Raw genomic sequence first — 14,100 nt, 5'->3', positions numbered from 1 at the left:
AAATAATTAAATTTTAGAAATGGCCTTTCTTTTTCATAACACAAAGAGCAAAGTTCACTCCATGTCCTTTTACAAACTTTCCTTGCTTCTTAATGGTATCTTTTCAGATTAAAGACATCCAGTAATTGGTCTAATCTGCTGCAGACGTGTAATCTAAAACTTTTGCATATTCTTAGTGAAATTATGTGTGGGGATGATTGTGAAATAAGTATTGCAATGCCAATACAACACTTGTTACAAAATATCCATCCGTCCCTGTTTCAGTAAAAATATCTATCAGTGCTTCCCTGTGCTTGACATAGAGATATTGCATAAAAATAGAGAAAGATAGCTTTATCATTTAATTTTAGCTTTTCAGTACAAAGTCCTAGACTCATTTGTATTCCTTATATTTAGCGAATTATATGTGATGTAATTTCTGTACTCTAGCAAGAAAAAACAGTTTAGTTAGCATCATTATACAGTCATGTGCAGTATGTCACTAAATTTGCAAAAACTTCCCCATTCTATGTACCTCTCTTGTTTTGAGGGTGTTTGATGAAAATGTCAATTTAGTTTAAAGTAATACACGCTTTTTTGCTTTGTAAATAACCGAGCCTTAGACTTTTTAAGAAATGTGTAATGTGTTTCTCACTAGATGTTATCACCAGCTGTAAGTGCCTACACCAGCGTTCTTTTTTCAGATGCAAAACATTCGGTTTCCTTTTATGATGAAATTGCTCAAGCTGTTTATGAGAAAAAGTGTATTGCACGTTTACTTTAGCGCTCACTCATATGCTGTCAATACCTTTTAGCAGTAAAATGACATTTTAGAAAATGAATAAAAGAAAAGAAAAGCATTCCTGGCACCTTCGTATGACTAGTTGCTTACCGTTATATAACCACAATCTTGTGTTTCCATAGTGATTCACACCTTCTCTATTTTTAAAATTACTGACAGCACACGTGTGATTAAATGCAGTTTTTAATGATCGTAAACTGAGCAGCAGAAAACAATTGCTTCATAAACTCACAGTAGTTATGGATGTGCGCTTTTGACAAATATGAAACTGAATTTCCATATTTCAGCTGAGTTACATGTAAGCTGAAGTCACTGTTTGCGCAAAAATATCTTTTTTCTCTCCTACCTTTAAGCAGTATCTAGATGAGAAACTGTGAATGCCCAAATAATTCTTTAGATGAAAAGGTGGAAACACTGCGAGGCATAAACTCAACATATGTCTTCCCACTGGGTGGTGCAATTGCTTTGATTGTGGTCAAGTCCAAACTATATTGCTAGAAGGTTACTCTGTCTATTTTCACTCACCCTCTTGGTGTCTGGGTGAGCTCTGGTACTAAGAGTCATGCTTTTGCTTGGGTTTTGCCCTCTTCCCAAACAGGGCAGGGACCTTTGCAGCTCTAGCCGAGCATCAGGGCAGAGGAAGATGTAGAAGAGGGGATCCAGCAAAGTGTTCAGACTGGTCAAACCATAGCACAGGCGATAGATGAGGAAAAGTGAATGCTCCAGTTCACATGGATCATCAGTCAGCAGCAAGGATACAAACCTGTATCCACCTACTAGGTGGTAGGGTCCAAAGACAACAATGAAGTTGACAGTAATCACGACCAGAATTCCTACGATTTTGTGCCGTTCATGGGCGGAGAGGGATGGAGATTGCCTGAGTGTCACCCCAATGTGGGCTGAGGTGTAGCTGAGGGAGGAAACAGATTTGGAGATCAGAAACCAGCCTTTAATCTAATATACAAAATGTTCCAAAAGAACAGGGAAATATCCGATTTATCTAGAAAACATTAAATCAGAAACATATGTGCACATGTAGATTTTGGTATTAACTCACCCTAGGATGGCACATGGCAACAAGAAGCCTAGAACCACAGTGGCAATCTTAAATTGAGCATATCGGCGGCTGACGGGGTACTGCTCCAAGCACAGCAGTCTGTCAGAGTTGAACACAGATGGCAGCAGCCCACTCAGACAGAACAGGAAGGTTAGGATCCACACCGCTACACCTGACACTGCTGCTACTCTGACTGTTCGCACCCTGCGGCTGCTGAATGGGTAAACAATAGCCAGGCAGCGGTCTGTAGCTATCAGACACAGGAACATGACACTTGCATAGACGTTCACGTAAAACACGTAGCCAACTAGCTCACAGGTTAGCTGGCCATAGGGCCACTGGTGTGGACCCTGGAGGTAAAGAATCCATAAGGGCAGTGTGAGCAGTTGGAGGAAGTCTGACAGCAGCAGGTTGAGGATGTAGACCAGCTGACAGCCTCCGCCACCTGAGCGCCCCAGGTGGTACAATCCCCAAAGAGACAGCAGGTTGCTGGGGAGACCCAGAGTGAAGATGAGGCCATAAATACAGGTCAGTCCAAATATGTCCGTGTCTAAGGGGAGGTTGCAGGTATCGTTGGACATGTCTCTGAGGGTAAAACACGTCACATGGGAAACTTGAGGTGATCTCAATCAGACGTTGATTCACACTCACAGAACAGTGAGTTAATATAGGAAAGCCCATCCATTCACTCAAGGCAGAGAGGAAGAAAGGAAGACTCTGTTCTCAGGTGCATTCTTCCTAATCACACGTGTCCACTCTGCAAGATTCATAAAGCCACTCTGCTGTGGAAAAAATCACCCTCATTTTTGAAGCTGTCACTCAACCAGGCTTCAGAGCATCCCAGATCCATTGGTGGAAATGAAAACCTGCAAAACAGATGCCATGAGTTTTTAAGTGCATGAAGACTGAACCCATAAAAAAGCTTAAATCCTTTGTACTCACCCCTCAGAGCTTTGAGACTGACTTTATTCCACAAATAGTGTGCAGCCCAGTCTGCAGCCGGGTGACCTGTGCTCAAGCAATGTTGGGAACACGTTGCCTCGACCCAGCCTTGTCTATTCTGTGATCGTTTCCTCCACAGGAAACCCACTTCTTCAGCTTTAAAGGCAACATCCTGAGGCAGGAGAACGCCTTTCTGTCCCAGAACAAAAACAAACTCCCACTTTTTCTGAGCCTCTGTCTTTCTTGCTTCTACAGCAGCCACAAAGATTAGGCATGGACAGGCACAGTGAGTGCAGGGATCGATGTGTCCGCTGATGGGAATTCCCAAAGAATTCTTTAGATTGTAGCTGGTCTCCAGCTACAATCCATCAATCATGTTAACCCATATGCTGTGATACCTCTAAACATGCTGTTAAACAACACCGAACGAACTATTAGGTATGTCGTGTGGAATTGTATTCATTAGCTACAGTTCTTTTTCATGCCTTAAAAGAGTTAAACTCTTCTCTTATCAAAGCACCACGTTTTGTGGTTTTAGATAACGTTTAGGGTGATTTTAGATCATTTATAACTGATCAGTTAAGGAAATTTTGGTTGAGGTTAGTGTTTATCTAAGTCTTCAGGAAATGAATGAAAGCCAACATATGTCCTCTAAAGACATGAAAATATAACTGTGCGTGTATGAACTTACTTCTGCTATTGTGAGGGCCAGAACGTTTTAAACTAGAGACGATATCTAAGCTCTCATTTTTGGACTCACTTTTAAAAGGTTAATTAAGTGTTAAGACTTGATGTGATGTCTAAGACTGGAATTACTATAGGGCTGGAATAGAAATAGGAATAGAAAGTTAGAGTGAAGAGAAATGTTCTCACAAATATAGTCAAAACAGTAAGTGTGCGTAGGTTTGTGTATTCTGTGTAGGTTAGAGAGAGAAGGTTGAAACCACAGCAAAAAAGGTGCAGATAGACAAACCTACCAAACCAAACACAATACTGTGGTAAAATTTATTGCAGGGTAAAAGAAGAATAAGCTTCTTCCCCAACTGATTTAATTAATAATTTGTAGTCAGTAAATGTTTTACACTTTGGCTCCGAGGAACTTTTTTCATACAGTGCAGACCGAAAAAAAAGAGTACACAATTGAAATTGTTTGACTGAAGAATGGGCGTATTGAAACAATAGGTATTACTCGGTATTTTTACCACATGGGTTCAGAGGGAGGGGAGCCTAATCACTCACTTTTGTTTCTTTTAAATGTCACAAAACTTTGATTCATCAGATAACACAAGTTTGTTATTTATAAATTAGAAAGTACATAGGTTCTCCAGAGCTCCAAATAAAGATCTTCATATTTCTTTGTACATGACTGGCCATAAAGACAGATGGGAGCCATGTACTGTGCAGATTGTAAGTCAGAAGCAGTCACTCTAAATAGTCCTCCATAAACCCTGGTAGGCTGTGTATTTCTGCCAATCAGAGCACTCAAAGTGCTTTTTGATACAATTTGTCACATTCACCTATTCACACACACACACACATGAACACACATAGTATGGTCTTGCTATCCTTGTGGGGACATCTCATTGACATAATGCTTTCCCTAGCTGCTTATCCTAACCCTAACCATCAAAAATGAATGCTTAACCCTAACCGTTACCCTAAACCTAACCATAACCCAATTGTAACCCTGACACTAAAACCACATTCTGAGTGTGAAAAATGCCTTCAACCCCATGGGGACCTGGATTTTGGTCCCCACAAGGGCTGTTGGTCCCCACCAGTATAGTAAATTTCAGATTTTGTTCCCCACCAAGATAGGAAGAACCAGAACACACACACACACACACACACACACACACACATATTAATATTGTGTTTTAATCTTTGGTTTTCAGGTATTTTTATCACGTATACACTTACATGCCACTGCATGCATTAGGGGAGATTGTTTGCTCAGTAGCTTGCCTGAGAATACTTGGACATTAGGGCCGGAGAAGAGAAGCCACTGATCTTCCAACTAACAGAGTATCTCTGGGCAAGATACTTATACCAGGTTGCTCCTGATGTGGTGATCAGCATGTGAATGTCAGATAGATCACTTAGTCATTGTATGAATGTGTCTGAATGGGTGAATGATGCGCGTTGTATAAATTGGTTTAAGTGGTGAAGTAGAGTACAAAATAACTACCGTAACTGTCGGGCTATAAGCCGCTACTTTTTGCACAAGCTTTGAACCCTGCGGCTTTTAGTAAGGTGCGGCTTTTCTATGGATTGTCCATGATTTTTGTCATATCGTAAGACGATTTGTTTTATTTGTTCCGCTGTTGTACAGCTCTGTGGTGGCCATCTTGTTTTCCCAGTAAAGAGGAGGCCTGCCTCAATTGCAGCTCTTTTATAGGCCAGTCTGTATTAAGAAGGCGTGTCTTTAGAGTATTTAAAGGGAGCAGGAAATGGATTGGGAGTCATTTTGAGAAGTTGCTGTCTGTATGTGCATGATGTTGGCAAGAGACAATAAAACAATTACTTCAATTAAGATTGAGTGAAGTCTGATGTTTCCCTCACCGCTCCTCGCGGCATAACAATTGGTATAAGTACAGTAGAGGCCCATAAAGTGTTGCAGAACAGTTTAACAGCATATGTTGGAACATGTTCTCCTCTATCGAGCAGTGTCTCTACCTGACTTGGTCTGAGGGTATTTCCAAATTTAGAATCTCAAAGAAAAAACTCAACAGACATTGATACAGTTGTCTCACTGAAAAAAACAATACTACAAGTACTATACTACAATCTGATTACGTATAATATAAGTGTAGTATTTTGACTGTTAATATAAGTTGCTTACATTTGTCAACATGATGATGGCGTTATGATAGTGTAACTCATATTGAATCTGAAACCCTGCCTGTGTGTCTGCATTTGTCTGAGATGTGACTCAAAGAGAGAGTATGAATTTCACACCAACTGCTGCCACATGTAACGCTCTCACGTACACTGCAGTTTGCAGTCCTCTAAACTTCAGCCTAAAACTATGCAAAGAGCACAACTATGTCAAAAAGCTCCTTTTCACAAAAGCTTAAAGCTTGGAAAGAGTTCATCTTGTTTGCTTTCATTGTTTAACCCTTTAAGACCTACCATAGAACCAAGTCCGCCAGAGCTTATCTTTATATTTTTACATGCTGTAGTGCCATTTTTGGGAGCATTTCAAGTTGCTATACATCAATACAACCGTTATAGCCCAAATTTTAATAATATCTATGCATTAAGTCCATAGAAACTACATAAATTGCAAAGAAAGTGCAATAAACTACAAAAAAATTGAAAATCTTTTTTTTTTTTCACATATATTTCTAGTTAGAGAAATTTAAGAGGTTTATCCCTCAAAACTGTTAATACAGAAAAGTTGCAGAAAATAGTTTCCAACCACAGGAAATTGATTTTGAGTGTCTCCATAGTTTCATTTTTATATACTGCAGGAAAAACAAAAATAAATATTATAATGCAAATGTGCAAAAACAACAGCATGTGAATCAAAATAAACTATTACCAGCAGTGCAATTTGAGTTCTAAGCATCCCAGAAACTATTCAGAAAAGCATAAAGTCAAACATGACTTTTAAAAACACCAGTATAGGCTTATAAGGCCCTGAAGGTAAAAAAAAAAAAATACATTTTCCGCAAAAATGACGTCATTTCTGGTTTCGGCCAGGTAATGGCAGACATACAATAGTTCGCACTGACGTCTATTCCAGCGTGGGAAGTGTGGTGAACAGCTGATCGGATCGGCAAAGCGTGTTTCTGGAATATTATTTTTTTTGTTGCTGCAAGTGCTTTTTATGCAATTTTTGCAAAGCTATATGTGGAAGGAAACGGTGACCTAGGACAAGCTAATGGCATAACATGTAAGTACAACTCCTCCGGTTTATATGCAAAAAAATGATTGCGCTAGCTTACGTGGTTCCAGTTCAACAGGGATTCAAAAATAGTTACGCAAAACGGAGCGTTCCCGCTCCGACCGGTTTTAAAGGGTTAAACCCTCTGTTTATGAGGGGCAGCCAATCAGAATGAATTTGGCCTAAAGGGAGTGAAAGAAAGACAAGAGTCAAGTTAGTGAGTGGCACCCTTGAAAAATTTGCCAAATTTCCTCTGCTGGTCAATCAAGATGTATTGAGAAGTTTAGGTTTAGGGAGGTTTAGGTCCCCTTTAAGTTTTGAGGATATCTTTTGATATAAAAAGATATCCTATGATGTAAAGTAAAAGTATTCACCCTAAATGACAAATTTCCGTGGGGGTAATTCAAATCTTCGCTGTTCTAAACTGTTTGTAAATTTCTGGCAAATGCAGTTTTAGTCAAAGCAAAAATTTAAGGGAGAAATTATTCTAAAGACTAATCATGTGACACTGACTCTGTCAAGCTAAACGTTGCAAAGACTGCATCATGTTTGGCTCATTTACTCTGGTTTCATTTTTCTCTTTGACCTCCGGCAGCAGAGGAGCCTACAGACAAAGACCAAAGCCCAGATGAAAATTCCAGTTATGGCTATGGTTAAAGCAGCCACATCCAGACAGAAGTAGGAATACCAAGGCAGATGAAAACCTGCTGACTGTAGGTGAGGTGCTCCTTTGTTCCTGATGACATATTCAATCCAAAAGATGGCAGTGTCCATTGGAGTCATTGGTTTGTCACGGTGTAGCTGGGACAGATGCTGCATGTTAGTGTGGAAAGAGGGATTCTCAAGAACATCCTTGAGAGCGCCCAGGAAGTCTTCTTTGGTCAGTGAGTAGGCCTCCAAAACCCGAGCTGCACCACGCACCTTCAGCCGGAGTAAGTTGTCAAACTGGTCAAAGAGGAGGGGGAGGCCCACAACAGGAACACTGTGGTAGATGGCTTCATACAAGCCATTGGTGCCTCCATGGGCCACAAAGGCACGAGTCTTGGGGTGTCCCAGGAGGTCGCTCTGAGGTAGCCACTCCAACAGCAGGGTGTTGTTTCCGAGAGATGAAGGTTTTTCACCCACAAAACGCCAAATCACCTTGTGAGGGAGCTCAGCAAAAGCAGCAGCGATGGCCTCTGTGACCTTCCGAGGTAGGGCTGATATAAATGTCCCCAGAGACATGAAAACCACCCCGTGATCTCCGGAGCTTTGCATGAATGCTTCCAGCTTAGCGGGGAGTGGCTGGGCCTTTTTGCAGTGGAAGCCCCCTATATATACTACATTTGGTATTGTGGGCCGAGGGAACTCAAAGACAGAATCTGCCCTGAACAGCCAGATATCAGCTCTACGCTGTAAAGACAGCAAATCAGTACCTGGAGGGAAGTGTCGTTGGAGCAGGTCTGAGTAGGCAGGATTTATGATCAAGTGCTGTTCAATGACATTATAAAGATAATGCAGCATATTTTTGATTCTTTCCAGAAAGTCCATCTGATCATGGAGCTCACTAGCTGACACAGGGACATATGAGATAGGAGAGGGAGCTATGGTGAAATGACCTTCTCCAGTATTAATCCAGCGCACATTAAAAACTATAGGCAGCTCGAGGTAAGTTGCAAGAAGCATCCCTATTGTCATACCAGGGTCAGTTAACATTAAATCAAACTTGGTATCCTGTAGCTTCTGAATAAATACTGTGTCTTCTATTATTGTAGCAACTGATCTGGCCCAGATCTTGTGAACCTGATCAAACAAGGGTGTGATCAAGTACTGTTGGCAGAGCGTGCGTATAAATGTAGGATAAGTGCGACATTCCATAACATCTTGTAACATTTTGCTGTAGTAGTTAATGTCTGTCTCATCCACAATCGTGCTTATATTAATAGAAGTATAAATGGAAGAGTTATTAGGGATGTACCAGCTCTTTGCAGAGCGCAGAACTGTGATGTTGTGGCCCCTGGAGTGTAACTGTTCAAGGATAAGTTTCATGTTTATCCAGTGGCTACCATCGACAGGGACTACCAGAATGTTGCTGCTGCTACATGGAGGGGGGCTGAGAAGCAGGAAGCAGAGCACTGTCACAAACAGAGGGATGGAAAGACCGGACATTTCCTGGAAGAAATAATAGAAACAAAGAATCAGACTTGTGACCTCAGTAACTTATAACCTTTTGGCATTCACTAAAAGGTTATTTATCCATCTGATAACCAGCAGACACCTGGATGAAGGAGAAGAAAAACAATAATATGTGACATATTTAAAGCACAACCACAGAACTCAGAGTTACCTCTCGTCTCCATACTGACTTGACCTGGCCTGTCTGTTTAAAAGGTACAGGAAAAAACTGAGTCACTGGTGAAGGACCTAAGATTCAGACTGGTTTTTGTTTGAACCCCACATTCAATAAGCAAATGTTCGTAAAGTAATTAGAAGCTGATTATCCGCTCAGTTTACCTATAGTGCAATATAATATAATTATATAATTACTCCAAGAGTCTATCCAGGTCCCAGTTAAGGTTCATGACTTAGCCAAGTCACTGGTGAAGCATCTAAGATTCAAAATGGGTTTTTTGTTGTTGTTTTTTAGCAATATGCTAAATAAGCATATGTTCAGAAACTAACTAGGGCCAATAATTGAAACTTTGTCATGTCCTTTAATAGGCTGTTCATGCTCAAAAGCCATCCAATGTGGCTGAATTAAAACAGTTTGGTAGAAATGGGTTTGCTACTTTAGCAATTTACCATTATTATGCCATTTTTGTTGCATCCAGGGTCCTCAGTTTAAAAAGAACTCTGCAGGAGACCCAGGTGGAAGCTTTAGAATCCTTTACTTTGGCAGAGTCACCATAGGCCAGTCATATTATTATAGTAATTCTGAAGCAACTCTTTTACTCTCAGGATTTTTATACTTAAGATAAATATTCTGTTCATCCCTGCACTCACGTAAGATACTTAGTCATATTTTGCCTATTACTCAGCTTTCTGACTTTCTCATGGATGAAGAAACAATAAACAGACATACATGTCAGTGACAGGCTCTGAAGCTACTCGTCATGTTACAGATCAGAGTTTCTGAGTTTGGGGCTGTTGGGATCTTTCCAAGACAAAAGAAAATATTGTATGTAAAAAAAAAAAAAAAAAGATAGATCAATGCAACTTTCTCCTCAGAAGTTGTTCCATTTTCCAACTTCGTCAGAAGTGGCTCATGTGAGCTTTTTGCTACACAAGTGTGCAGCGTAAAGGCACCTTTGATTTTTTTTTTCATGCAGATAATTGAGGAGCTTACTCTGTGTAAAACAAGTAACACATTATTAGTTACCTGTGATCAGTAATGCATTAGATTACAGCGGTACAGAAAAAGTTCCTGCAAGTAGTTTGAGATGTGTTACATCAAGGGATGGGAATCAAGACCAGGTTTGCAGTAGTCCAGTTCCTTGGAACTGTAAGCCTGCCTGTCTGCTGATCGGACATATTGGTCCCCCTTGTATTTTTGCTACAATCAGATTTCAGTTTGTGTACTTAGGAGGAAAGTAATGACAGAGTCTGCAGCATGGATATTACTTTTGTTTTTGCCCGTGTATTCTGTGTTCCTTTATAATCTGAATCATAGTTTAGTTTAGCATTTTGTACAACTCAGGCTTGTTAGAGTACAGCCAAAAAGCTGCCTTCCTGTGTTACGCCTCGCCTCTAGAGCTCTGAATTTTGAGTCCATTGCCTACCACACAGCAGCATCATGAAATCTTTTCAAATCCCATTCCTAGTTATTCCTGACACTAATGTCCATATAGCAAAATGAGTATTCAATCATATAAGACATTAATATTAAACAGTTTATTAAAGGCGCTATTAGGGGGCTATACAAATATATAGTCCCTCAGACTTCACTTTTCCAACAGTCTATAATCGGTGGCTGGAATTCTTCACACATCCACCCTCTAATCTTTAAACATATTTCAAATAGTTGCGTTCACCTTTGTGCATTACACTGTATAAAATCCCCACTGACAGTGACATGTAAAGCGCTAAAATAATACACAAATAAAGTTGTATTATGGCTGACATATTGTTAAATTATAATAGAACTTACCTATTTCTTCCAAAAGTTTGACTTCCAAAAACACGTTGTACCTTTTAAACAAACAGGCCAGGTCAAGCCAGTATATAGCCGAGAGGTAACTCGGAGTTCTGTGGTTGTGCTTTAAATATGTCACATATTATCGTTTTTCTTCTCCTTCATCCAGGTGTCTGCTGGTTATCAGATGGAATTTTGTTTGGTTTAGTACAAAATTACCCCTCACCTTCTCTCCTGATTTGCTCAACATTATTAATCATTTTCTAGAGGACGGTTTAGTGACAGTCTTATCCATGTGAGAGCCCAATTCAACAGGTTTCTATTCTGATTCTCAAAGTCTACTGAGCAAAATTAACTTTTTGTACAAAACTCTAGTCACTTATGAGACAGGAGTTAGGTCAGTAGTAAGACATTTTTTTAACTGTCCTAATGGAATTGGGTTGCCATTTAATTAGTGCATTCTGAACTTACTGACCAGTCAAAACACTGGCAAAAAGCTTTGCTCTTCAAATTACACAGAGAGTTGGGGAAACCTGCAACAAACCTTATAAACAGTACATTTGCACTGAATGAATGTTTGAACCCCACATTCAATAACAACCACAGAACTCAGAGTTACCTCTCGTCTCCATACTGACTTGACCTGGCCTGTCTGTTTAAAAGGTACAGGAAAAAACTGAGTCACTGGTGAAGGACCTAAGATTCAGACTGGTTTTTGTTTGAACCCCACATTCAATAAGCAAATGTTCGTAAAGTAATTAGAAGCTGATTATCCGCTCAGTTTACCTATAGTGCAATATAATATAATTATATAATTACTCCAAGAGTCTATCCAGGTCCCAGTTAAGGTTCATGACTTAGCCAAGTCACTGGTGAAGCATCTAAGATTCAAAATGGGTTTTTTGTTGTTGTTTTTTAGCAATATGCTAAATAAGCATATGTTCAGAAACTAACTAGGGCCAATAATTGAAACTTTGTCATGTCCTTTAATAGGCTGTTCATGCTCAAAAGCCATCCAATGTGGCTGAATTAAAACAGTTTGGTAGAAATGGGTTTGCTACTTTAGCAATTTACCATTATTATGCCATTTTTGTTGCATCCAGGGTCCTCAGTTTAAAAAGAACTCTGCAGGAGACCCAGGTGGAAGCTTTAGAATCCTTTACTTTGGCAGAGTCACCATAGGCCAGTAGAGGTCATATTATTATAGTAATTCTGAAGCAACTCTTTTACTCTCAGGATTTTTATACTTAAGATAAATATTCTGTTCATCCCTGCACTCACGTAAGATACTTAGTCATATTTTGCCTATTACTCAGCTTTCTGACTTTCTCATGGATGAAGAAACAATAAACAGACATACATGTCAGTGACAGGCTCTGAAGCTACTCGTCATGTTACAGATCAGAGTTTCTGAGTTTGGGGCTGTTGGGATCTTTCCAAGACAAAAGAAAATATTGTATGTAAAAAAAAAAAAAAAAGATAGATCAATGCAACTTTCTCCTCAGAAGTTGTTCCATTTTCCAACTTCGTCAGAAGTGGCTCATGTGAGCTTTTTGCTACACAAGTGTGCAGCGTAAAGGCACCTTTGATTTTTTTTTTCATGCAGATAATTGAGGAGCTTACTCTGTGTAAAACAAGTAACACATTATTAGTTACCTGTGATCAGTAATGCATTAGATTACAGCGGTACAGAAAAAGTTCCTGCAAGTAGTTTGAGATGTGTTACATCAAGGGATGGGAATCAAGACCAGGTTTGCAGTAGTCCAGTTCCTTGGAACTGTAAGCCTGCCTGTCTGCTGATCGGACATATTGGTCCCCCTTGTATTTTTGCTACAATCAGATTTCAGTTTGTGTACTTAGGAGGAAAGTAATGACAGAGTCTGCAGCATGGATATTACTTTTGTTTTTGCCCGTGTATTCTGTGTTCCTTTATAATCTGAATCATAGTTTAGTTTAGCATTTTGTACAACTCAGGCTTGTTAGAGTACAGCCAAAAAGCTGCCTTCCTGTGTTACGCCTCGCCTCTAGAGCTCTAAATTTTGAGTCCATTGCCTACCACACAGCAGCATCATGAAATCTTTTCAAATCCCATTCCTAGTTATTCCTGACACTAATGTCCATATAGCAAAATGAGTATTCAATCATATAAGACATTAATATTAAACAGTTTATTAAAGGCGCTATTAGGGGGCTATACAAATATATAGTCCCTCAGACTTCACTTTTCCAACAGTCTATAATCGGTGGCTGGAATTCTTCACACATCCACCCTCTAATCTTTAAACATATTTCAAATAGTTGCGTTCACCTTTGTGCATTACACTGTATAAAATCCCCACTGACAGTGACATGTAAAGCGCTAAAATAATACACAAATAAAGTTGTATTATGGCTGACATATTGTTAAATTATAATAGAACTTACCTATTTCTTCCAAAAGTTTGACTTCCAAAAAGTGTTACTCAAACCGAGATACTGTGTGATATATTTTTTCCTGTACCTTTTAAACAGACAGGCCAGGTCAAGCCAGTATATAGCCGAGAGGTAACTCGGAGTTCTGTGGTTGTGCTTTAAATATGTCACATATTATCGTTTTTCTTCTCCTTCATCCAGGTGTCTGCTGGTTATCAGATGGAATTTTGTTTGGTTTAGTACAAAATTACCCCTCACCTTCTCTCCTGATTTGCTCAACATTATTAATCATTTTCTAGAGGACGGTTTAGTGACAGTCTTATCCATGTGAGAGCCCAATTCAACAGGTTTCTATTCTGATTCTCAAAGTCTACTGAGCAAAATTAACTTTTTGTACAAAACTCTAGTCACTTATGAGACAGGAGTTAGGTCAGTAGTAAGACATTTTTTTAACTGTCCTAATGGAATTTTATTTAATAATTCTATTGTTTTCAATCTAATTCTATTGTTTTCATTCAAATTCCATTGTTTGTTCTCAAATTCTGTTCGTTTCATTAAAATTCTGTCGTTTTCATGTTAATTCTGTTTTTTTGATTCTAATTCTGTTGTTTTCATTCAAATTCCGTTGTTTTCATTACAATTCTGTTCTTTTCATTCTATTTCCATTGTTTTGATTCAAATTCCATTGTTTGTTCTCAAATTCTGTTGTTTTCATTCAAATTCTGTCATTTTCATGTTAATTCTGTTCTGTTCATTCTAATTCCGTTGTTTTCATTCAAATTCTATTCATTTCATTCTAATTCCTTTCTTTTCATTGAAATTCCGTTGTTTTCATTCAAATGCTTTTGTTTTCATTCGAATTCTACTCTTTTTATTCAAATTCCATTGTTTGTTCTCAAATTCTGTTG

General features: G+C 39.1%; 2 protein-coding genes across 3 annotated transcripts; both read right to left on the bottom strand.

Moving 5' to 3' along the window:
- Nucleotides 1–951: 951 nt before the first annotated feature.
- Nucleotides 952–3,038, bottom strand: si:dkey-165a24.9 (G-protein coupled receptor 4). 2 transcript variants are annotated; one of them, XM_004571010.4, is made up of 4 exons: nucleotides 2,781–3,038; nucleotides 1,839–2,704; nucleotides 1,545–1,691; nucleotides 952–1,457 (listed from the first exon to the last, which is right to left on the bottom strand). In XM_004571010.4, exons 2-4 carry the CDS (start codon nucleotides 2,417–2,419, stop codon nucleotides 1,268–1,270), a joined length of 918 nt encoding a protein of 305 aa, XP_004571067.1. In that variant the 5' UTR covers nucleotides 2,420–2,704; nucleotides 2,781–3,038; the 3' UTR covers nucleotides 952–1,267. The 2 variants fall into 2 exon arrangements, with proteins under 2 accessions (XP_004571067.1, XP_004571066.1); XM_004571009.4 differs by having other exon boundaries at nucleotides 952–1,691; nucleotides 2,781–3,033.
- Nucleotides 3,039–4,060: 1,022 nt separating this feature from the next.
- On the bottom strand, nucleotides 4,061–10,939 carry LOC101475229 (UDP-glucuronosyltransferase 2C1). Its single transcript, XM_076881945.1, has 2 exons — nucleotides 10,796–10,939; nucleotides 4,061–8,820 (listed from the first exon to the last, which is right to left on the bottom strand). The coding sequence occupies exon 2, from the start codon at nucleotides 8,815–8,817 to the stop codon at nucleotides 7,228–7,230; it is 1,590 nt and encodes a 529-aa protein (XP_076738060.1). The 5' UTR covers nucleotides 8,818–8,820; nucleotides 10,796–10,939; the 3' UTR covers nucleotides 4,061–7,227.
- Nucleotides 10,940–14,100: the final 3,161 nt, after the last annotated feature.

Source organism: Maylandia zebra, linkage group LG3, assembly GCF_041146795.1.
Source record: "Maylandia zebra isolate NMK-2024a linkage group LG3, Mzebra_GT3a, whole genome shotgun sequence".
Taxonomy (NCBI): Eukaryota; Metazoa; Chordata; class Actinopteri; order Cichliformes; family Cichlidae; genus Maylandia; species Maylandia zebra.
This window is presented reverse-complemented; position numbering and strand designations above follow the sequence as displayed.

Coding starts and splice junctions, on each gene's coding strand:
- LOC101475229 (XM_076881945.1), bottom strand. CDS start 8,817: ATGTCCGGTCTTTCCATCCCTCTGTTTGTGACAGTGCTCTGCTTCCTG.
- si:dkey-165a24.9 (XM_004571009.4), bottom strand. CDS start 2,419: ATGTCCAACGATACCTGCAACCTCCCCTTAGACACGGACATATTTGGA. Junction 1,692..1,838: donor TTGCCATGTGCCATCCTAGG/GTGAGTTAATAC, acceptor TTCCTCCCTCAG/CTACACCTCAGCCCACATTG.